Source organism: Cucurbita maxima, unplaced genomic scaffold (genome assembly GCF_002738345.1).
Source record: "Cucurbita maxima cultivar Rimu unplaced genomic scaffold, Cmax_1.0 Cma_Scf00058, whole genome shotgun sequence".
In the NCBI taxonomy this organism is placed as follows: domain Eukaryota; kingdom Viridiplantae; phylum Streptophyta; class Magnoliopsida; order Cucurbitales; family Cucurbitaceae; genus Cucurbita; species Cucurbita maxima.
This window is the reverse complement of record NW_019272074.1, coordinates 135757-145541: the sequence shown is the minus strand read 5'-3', so window position 1 is coordinate 145541 and position 9785 is coordinate 135757. Positions and strand designations below refer to the sequence as shown.

At 37.1% G+C, this 9785-nt stretch overlaps 1 protein-coding gene across 1 annotated transcript in view; it reads left to right on the top strand.

Annotated features, from left to right (window-relative positions):
• The first annotated feature begins 606 nt into the window (after positions 1 to 606).
• LOC111471811 overlaps positions 607 to 9785 on the top strand; it is a 72948-nt gene continuing 63769 nt past the window's right edge. The window contains exons 1-4 of the mRNA XM_023117486.1: positions 607 to 953; positions 1638 to 1741; positions 4748 to 4882; positions 4971 to 5021. Coding sequence (XP_022973254.1) covers positions 857 to 953; positions 1638 to 1741; positions 4748 to 4882; positions 4971 to 5021 — 387 coding nt within the window. The 5' untranslated portion in view covers positions 607 to 856. The remainder of the gene's footprint in view (positions 954 to 1637; positions 1742 to 4747; positions 4883 to 4970; positions 5022 to 9785) is intronic.

Below are 9785 nucleotides of genomic sequence, written 5' to 3'. Positions count from 1 at the left end.
GAAGTTTTTTAAAAAAACTGAAAAGTATTAATAAAATTTAGAATCTTCCATATATTCAAAACAAATTATTAAATGTTTCTTCCCAATAAAGGATAAAAATATTTTTTTTAAAATTTCAAGGATGTTTTGATATTTTTGAATTTTTTTAAAAAATATATTTTGAGAGTGTAAGAATATTAATTAAACTTTATATATTTTTGGAAAATACGTGAAATTAAAGGGTATTTTAATTAGCTTGCGAAATTCGCAACTGAAAATTGATGGCTTAATTTAACAAATTTGAAGGATCACGTGCAGATCACGCATCATCCTAAACGGGCCAAAACTATCCACTCAGGTTCGGTTCTAGATACTCGGGCCATTTTCCCAGTCGGCAGCCTCCACCGCCTCTCTTAATGGCAATTACGTAATTTCAGCCCAAGTGTAAAGAGTCAGGATCAAGTCATCTTGGTAACAATCACCTGCAAACAGAACCACAGTATGCTCCTTGCTGTCACCACTAACGCTGCTATTAGGTTTGACTTTTCTATTAAATTTTACCCACATGCAGATCACGTGGCGTCGATCTGCAACGTTGTCAGAACTCTTAATCCTTCCGATCACTTCCTTCGTAATGACATTCGAGGGAAATGTATACGATATGTCGACCGTGGCGATTTCTTTCTAAATACTCGCAGGGAACACGCCGTGACTCGAACGGATCATCCCGTCCCTGAGAATGAATATCGAATTGACTTTGAATTGCTTCTCCTTCTTCTTCTCCTTCTTCTTCTTCTTCTTCTTCATCTTAAGTTTGTTCTGCTTGCTGTTTGGTTTGTAGATTAACGTACAAGAATCTTATTGAGAAGCCAGAAAAATGTTGGAGGATCAAGTGGCGTACTTATTGCAGAGGTACCTTGGAAATTATGTACGAGGACTCAACAAGGAGGCTCTAAAGATCAGTGTATGGCAAGGTTGGATTCATTTCATTTTACTTTTGCTGTTTCCATCTCATGAGTTTTACTTTAGGAACTTCTGCCAACTGTGTACAGATATTGAGCTTTTGATCTTTGGCGGTTTGAGTTTTGAAAGTTTTATAACTTTAGGCAATAAGAATATGTAATTTGTCTTCGGAATAGTTGTAAGGTGGCTAATGAGAGGATAGGATTGAGTTTGCTAGGAAGATAGCTAGTGGGATTGAACTATGTAACCGATGAATTAGTGAGTTACGTTTCTTCAATTTGGACCTTACTGTTATTCCACTATGGATATAACACTTACAAGGCATTGCATCGCGCTCGGGCGAGTATGGCTGATATTATGTTAATAGAAACGATAACTGACTTGTAGAGGATATTAGTAGGATTAAGCGCCATTTGATATTAACAATAGACGGTGAACGAGGAGGTAAAGTCCATGATTTCTACCTGTATCTGGTTATGAATTGCGGTAGGAGCATAAAAAATTCTTTCTGATCTGGAAACTTTTATGAGTTCGAGATTTTACATAAAATATCTGAATTTGAAAACGGTTGGCATAATTTGGGGGGCATTGCATTGTCAAGCATGTGTGCAAAGCTCTATTTGTTATCCTATATGTATTTGAAGTCGTTATGGTTTTGATTGAGATTTCTACTTGTTTCTGTTACTGTCTCACAGGTGATGTTGAGCTAACAAATATGCAGCTGAAGCCAGAGGCACTCAATGCATTGAAGTTGCCAGTGAAAGTTAAAGCCGGATTTCTTGGATCAGTTAAAATTAAGGTTTGTGAAATTTCCATCAGCACAGTCCATAATATTATTTCATATTGGGATTTCCCTTCAAAATTGAATAGTTTAATCATACTTATAATTTTTTTAACTCCCTGATTGGAAAGATTATGGACCAAAACTTACATATCAGCAGGAGAAGAAAATTGAAGCTGAATAGTAAACATGAATCTTTGAAATTTGAAAGGCATCAATGTATATGAACTGGATGGTTATTAAAGTCCAAAATGATCAGGAAAGTGCACTTCATGTTACATATTGAGACTATGTTCTAATTATTTGTATAAAAAGAGTTGCTCTGTGACTTATTAAGTTTCAACGATTCATCCTTGGTGCAGAGAAATAAAGAAGAATTATTGAAGGAAAATCTTTTTACAATAGAATTGACAAGCTTTTATAGCCAATTGTGTCGACTGCCAAGAAAGATTGTTAAACAATTATTTCAGCCTGTTGAGAATCTTTTTTGGATGAGAAGCATTAACATTGATGGCATGAAATTACAAAAGAGGGGCATTGCTCCTATGGGGTTACATAAAAATCTCTCCAGTTGGTAAGGGGAGCATTATACATATAGTGGTGATAGAGAGGAGAACATTTACATCAAGATACAACCAAAGAACTATAGCATAAAAAATAATATGAAACAAAAGCTCCTTATCTTGAAAGATCTGGCGGTTCCTTTCTTGTCAAATACTATAACAGTAAGCTCCAAGGATGCTGATTGAGAATACCAGTATTGACCTAACCACCACTCCACCCAAGAAATTTTCATGGGCTCCATTTCTTTGTTTCGTTGTTATTGACTCAAAAGGTGAGACATCCAAAAGAACCAAAAGCTGGATACAAGTTTCAAACAATCAAATCAATATCATCAATCAAAAGTTTTTTTTTAAAAAAATGATATTCCATGCTGTTGGTGGTTTGGGTGGGGGTAGGGAAAGAAAGATGTTCAAGGATTGATTCTTGCAATTCCTTCTGTCTGCAAGCACTTGCCAGACCTTGTTGCTATTAGTGCATTGGGTCTGGAAGATAGCATGATGGCCTTGGTGGTACTGGATCTACTTTAGGTGTCAGTAGAAACTGGTGGATTGTGTAGCATAATGGTTATCTTTCATCTCCTCCTTCTAAGGATAATCTACTTCTTCATCCTCTTCTCTGCCTTCACTTTCCTCATTGGCCTCTTTTTGTAAAATGCTTATGGCGTATACTATTTGCTTCTGTAGTCACTTGCCCTCATCTAATCCCTTTCCAATGTTTGAATTCGTGTATGGTTCTTTTTTCTTGTTTCTTGATTTCTGTCTGGTTGCAGAAGGTTGTAAGAACAGTTTGAGTGTTTTTCTGCTGTCTTGAGCGAAATGCTGAGTTCTGGATTTGTGGGCATCTTTTTGGTTCTCAGATCTACTTGAGCTTGGAATTCAGGTTCCTGACTGAGCTGAACCTTGTAGTGGTCTTAGTGAGTTCTTTTGTCTGCCTTTTGAGCTGGTGGACTAGATTCAGTTAGCTTGTCAGTGGGACGTACGTCTATTTTCATTTAATGTGTACACTACCTATTAGTTGGCTTTCAACTTGAGCTAAGGTATTTTTAGTGCTTAGGCAGTAAATTCATGGGTATGTTAACCTACTTTCTTCACTTGTCATTTGCTACCTTTTATAAAGCAGTTCATAGCTTTCTGACTGAATATTCTCCATCAAATATATGCACATGTACAGCAGCCATTGATGAGTTGTTGGCTTCTCAATCCTTCTGTTTGCTTGAAGCTGTTCCCAGTTCCCACCATGTGCAATTGCCATTTTAATTTGTGTGATTTTGAACTTTCTGATCTTTCTGGTGTGTTATTGTATATGAAGAAATCTTGTACATGTTTATTTATTTATTTTCTTCACAAGATTCAATTCTGTATTGGAAAGAACAAACTCCCAAGGTTTTTATTTCACTGCTAGTTTGCTGCTGGTCTTTTTCAAAAGCTCACACTTGCTCAATTGAAGTTGTCTGAGGATGTTCCACCCATTTATTGAATTCTTGAAGCTAAAAATTCATTTGTAGATTATCCCGTCTCTTCTTTGTTGTAATGTACCCTTGGAAATTTTTGAATGATGGGTTTTCTTCCCCCATGCTAATTTAAGCATTCTGCTTATGCCGGGTCGAAATCTACTTGATCGGTTCTTGGGGCAAGGTCTGTGCCATTGATTTGCTAGGTTTAGTTGCAGATGGATTGCTTCAAGTTTATCAGTGTTTCAATTGCAGCCATCCTTCTTTTCAATCCTTCTTGAGTAAGGATGCACCATTGAATATTAAGATCAACATCTTGTAACCATGGATTAAAATGCTGATGAAAATGTGAAGGTCTCATATTTGCAGAAATATTGGTATTGATGGATATATTATAAGAAAGCTTTTTGGAACTGAGAAACATATAAAAATCAGTTTGATTAATAATTAAGTATTTTGCACTTCTTAAATAAGTTATAAACCTTAGTTTTGGTAGTTACGTTCATATGGGTGAATTTTTGTTTGATATCTTTTTTCATCTTTCAATGATATTTATTTGATTTATTAGAAAGATCGGTTGATGCTTTGCATTAATGTTGAATCCTCTCATATATGGTTAAATTAACAAGTCAAATGGATATTTTGTAACTTCCGATCGAGCAAAATGTTAAGTTCCTATCTTCCCTTTACCATCCAAAGGTAAGGGTTAAAGTGGCCTCTGATACCACTTCGGTACAGAGAAAGTGGCCTCTGATACCACTTTGATGCAGAGAATTAAAAATCTTTTTAATTGGTGGGCTCTTACATGTCACGTTGATTGGTTCTCTTGTCTTGATTGTTATACATATATTTATGACTTAAACAGGTAATTAATTTTTATTTACTTGTTATTTTGAATTTACTTATTTCCGTTCAGCTATACGGCTATTTGCAAGAGTACTTGTCATATTGTTTCAACTTTGACTTTTTTGTACATGGTTTTTATGTCATTAATACGTTTTCCAAATCAGGTTCCATGGAGCAGACTTGGTCAAGATCCTGTCATAGTGTATTTAGATCGAATTTTCTTATTAGCCGAGCCTGCTACTGAAGTTGAAGGACACAGTGAAGAGGCTATCCAAGAGGTCAAGAAAGCTAGAGTCCGGGTAAGATTTTTCTTTCCCGGGGGGTTGGGGACAAAGAAACCGTATCACCATATAGATTTCTAATTTACTCCCTTTTAACATGGAGCAGGAAATGGAAATCAAACTCTTGGAGAGGATGCAGCGAATGAAGACAGAAGTGGTATGTCTACTGTATGCACTATGGATCGTTTCAGTCCCTGAATGGAGGTTGCAAATTTTCTCTTATATGTTCTTAATCGAGTTTTCTCCACTAGCCAATGAATTTCGATTTGCATTGGTGAAACATTAAGATATATTTTCATGGAAAATACGTTGAAGTTGTATTGTAATTTTTTTATGCATTGGTTGTTACTTGTGAGGATCATGGCCATCGTGATTAAATATTGCTGAGCACACCTAAAAAACCCACCCCAAAAAGAACAATAATAATAATAAAAAATAATAAAAAGAACAAGTAGAAACCCGGTCATTTATCTGAGGTAGGAAACTCTGTCCCTTTTCAGACACTTGTACACGAAGTCACATCCAAATCTTATTAGAGGATATTGATGTTTAGCCATTTATTCTACATCTCTACCTTTAGGAGAATAAAATTTTATTGATGTTTGAAATTTATAAAAGGGATGTATTATATATAATCTTTACAAAGGACCTTTCCAATTTACCATGATGAGGGAGGTATGACTATTGGAAGTAAAAGTATTTTTTTATTTTTATAAGAGACAATTTCATTGATGATTGAAATTTACAAAAGGGATGTATAATCCATGGTGTTCACAAAAGACCTTTCCAATTTATAATGAGGGAGGTATAACTATAGGAAGTAAAAATATTAGACAGTTTACACCAAGATATAGCTTGGTAAACAACATTCTCGAAAATTCTTGTGTATGTTTGTGTCTTTTTTGCAAATATTCTCTAATTTTTTTTTTCCATAAATTTCAAAAGAAAGCCATGATGAGGTTTTTCCATAATAGAGTTTTTGCATTCTTGAAAGGGTGGTACGTTAAGGCGATATCCAAAAATTCCTTTACCTTTCTAGGAAATATGAGATACCATCCGAATATATTGAGAATTGTTGTCCAGAATTTCTGAGCATATGTGCATTGCATGAGCAAGTGGCTTTGTGATTCGTTTTCTTTGTTGCATAATGGACACCAATTTGGAGAAAGAGTGATATGAGACATTCTTTTTTGAAGTTTTTCACTTGTGTTAATGACTTTATGCGCTATTTTCCAAAGGAAGAACTTCACCTTTTTAGGTTGATGTCTTTTCCATACGGTCTTTGTTAGGGTGGGATTTATTGGTTTTACTTTTTCCCCCATGTCCATCATCAAGGATTTCGTAGAAAAGACCCTGTCAGCGCTGGGGAGCCAAGTCCGTGAGTCTGCTTTGTTTAACAATACCACAGGGGCAAGGGCAAGGTCAAGGCTTAATTTGGCCCACTCCATTGCTTCATTATACTTTAAGTTCTTACCAAGCTTCAGGTCCCAAAATTTGTTGACAACATTCCACGTTTCTTTAATCGTGGTTTTTTTTCTATGAGAAAGCCTGTACAAAAGTCTAAGGTGGTGTTTTCAATCCATGGGTCAGTCCAGAATAATGTGCTTCCCCCATCACCCACCTTATGGCGAGTTCGGTTGGTGATGAGGTTTTGATGTTTCTTTATCTACTTCGTAGAAGATGGAGGGGTGATTTTTGTTTGATGTAGGAGTATATTTAGCCTTTATAAGATTTCTTCCTAAGGCCTTTTCTTCATGATGATATCTCCATATCCATTTGGCGAGGGGAGCTTTGTTCTTCTTCCTTATCGAGAGAAGATCGAGGCCTCCCTTTTTTGTTGGGAGGTTTTTAATATTCCATCTAAAAAGGTGCACACCATCTTTCCACAAGTAGTTTCTGAATGATCTTTCTATATCCGCGACGACTTTTTGTGGCATTTCAAATAGAGTCATGTAGTAAGTAGGGAGATTGAATAATGTGGCTTGTATTAGGATGAGTCTTCCGCCTTTTGAAGCATAACGTGATGACCATGTTGACAACATTCTTTCTATTTTTTCAAAAATAATCTTCTAGAAGGAAAATGATTTGTGGTTCCCTTTTTAGAGGTAGTCCTAGATACATATTTGACCATTCTCCCTTTTTAGAACCATATATGCTAGCAAATTCTTCAATAATCTTTGTGCTAATATTGATGCCTATGATCTCTGTATTTCTTTTTTTTGGAGATTGATATTTTGTCCAAAGAATCCTTCGATGGTTTTTACCGTCTCAATCATGTTTTTTTATGGAAGAGACATCTACCAAGTTAGAAAAGAGGATTGTGTTGTCCACAAACGGAAGGTGGTTGATGCTCAAGTCTTTATTACCAATATGAAAACCTTTTATATGCCCTTTGTATTCTGCTTTTGTCAGTAGGCAATTGAGTCAGTCCATTACCATGATGAAGAGAAAAAGGGATAGTGGATCTTTTTGTTTCAGACCCCGTTGGCATAAATCTTCCCTCTCGGTCTTCCATTGATAATGATGGAGAAGTTTGTGGATGAGATGCATCCTTTAATCCACCTTTGCCATTTTGAGCCAAAGCCTTTTGTCCTAGGAATGTTTTCGAGGAAAGTCCAATCAACCTTGTCGAAGGCTTTAATGACTACACTTTTTTGTTTCTTTCTTTCCCATTCATCTATGAGTTTGTTTGCCATGAGGGATGCATCAAGAATTTGTCACCCCTCTACAAAAGCTGTTTGTTGCCCAATTATTGTGAAGTGGAGAACGTTTTTTTAGAAACGTTATGATAATACCCTTCCTATGATTTTATATAAACCGGTCGTGAGGCTTATGGGACGAAAGTCTGCAACAGTCCAAGCATCCAATTTCTTTGAGATTAGACATATGTATGTTTTATTCACGTTGCCATTGATAACTCCGTTTCAAAAAAAATCTTGGAATACTCTCATGATATCAACTCTCATACAATTTCAGCATTTTTTGAAAAAATTCTGAGGTAAAACCATCCGGTCCTGGAGTTTCATCGGAGCCTAGGTGCTGAATTGCCTTCCCCACCTCTTCTTCAGTGAAAACGACCTTGAGGGAGGCAACTTGCTGTTGTTCAATAGGACTCCAGTCCAGATCGTAGGGAAATTTGCAGAGGGCATTGTCCTTTGTGTATAAGGACGTGTAAAAGGACACAAATTCTGATACAATTTCTTCTTCATTTACTAAACTTCTGCCTTGTGTGGATAGTATTTCCATGATGGTACTCTTTCGTTTCTTTGTAACCATGATACGATGGAAAAATTTGGAGTTTATGTCACCTTCCTCTAACAATCGCTTTTTACATTTTTGTCTCCAAGATTGCTCTTCATTTGCTGCCAACGAAATAAGTTCTGCTTTCCTAAGCTTATTCTGTGTGTATTGAACTAGTGTGATGGAGCTAGCTTTCTCCATCTGATCTAGGAGAACAATTTCAGTTAGCAGTTGGTTTCTATGTGTGGAAATACAACTGAAAACCTCCTTGTTCCATTTCGTTAGGACTTCTTTTAGTCTTTTAAGTTTGTTGATGAAATCGTGCCCCGACCATCCACGGATGGGTGTATTCTTCCACTAGTATTTTACCATGGGCAAAAATTCACGATGGTTCAACCACATATTCTCAAATTGGAAAGGTGAGGCCCCCATTTATAGCAACCCATGGAAAGTAGAATGGGATAATGATAAGATGTAGGTCTATTCAGTCTTTAAACACCAGCGTTACTGAATTTTCCAAGGAGGTCTTCAGTGGCAAGAAATCTATCGATGAGTGTTAAGGTGGGTGGAGATCTGTTGTTTGACCATGTATAAAGTCCATTACTGAGGGGAAGGTCAATGAGTTCGGCTTTTCTTATGAAATTATTGAAGTGTCTTATGCTTTTGGTGGCTTTTCCACTAGATTTTTCATGTGCCCGTTGAGAGGTATTGATATCTACATGGCCATAGATGTCTTTCTTGATATCTACATGGCCATAGATTCCTGTAATCCAAAATCTGTAATTATCAGCCAGTGTAATATGTGTGGTTAAGGTGTATAAGCCTTTGGTGACGTCTGAAATGGTTAAAGTTGGGTCGTTCCACATGATTAAGATCCCTCTAATGTACCTAAGGCATCCAAAGTTGACCAACCAATATGTCTGGCGCTCCAAAGGGATTTGACTGTTCAGCGGTCAACCTAATTCAATTTTGTTTCTGGAAGAATAACCATAGTGGGATTGTATTTGAGGAGGAAGGACTTGATTAGGGCTCTTTTTTGCCGATCTCCTGAGCCCTTAACATTCCAAGAGATAATAATCATAAGAGGGATTGACCTCCCAATTGAGACTTGCTCGATTTCTCATAATTGATGTTTGAAAGGAGGTCAGCAACCTCTCTAGTCAGTTTATTGATTTTTTGGCCGTAGTGGGTTTCTTTTTCCTAGATGGAATAGCCATGATGCACATGTGGTGTTTTTTTTAGCCATGGTGCCAAGATTTGGATGGCTCTTGTTGGTGTGAGTGTTGCTGATATCGGTGTGCCCTCTTCTACCTCTGTTTCATCCGGCTTTTTTTTAAAAAAGAGTGCCAAGCTCTGTATTTGCAAGGTTGATCTCTAGCAATGGATGAGAGATGTTGGGCTTACCCGCGGTGGGGGATAGTGGAGCGGTGGAGAGGGGGAGAGGCTGGATGCATATTCGTCATGTGATTCTTGGTCAATGCCAACCATGGAGAATTTTGTTCCGGGGACGAGGAGGGTTTTTTTTTGGTTATTTATGATGATGACATGTTTTTCTGGTGATGTTGTCACAACTTGTGGGTCGGGATAAGAAGTGGTGTAGTAGATGGGGTTTTGGAGATTGGTGGAAAGTAGGGTGAGGGGTTGGTGGCCTTTGGTTCATTGGGGGGGGGGGGGGGGGGGG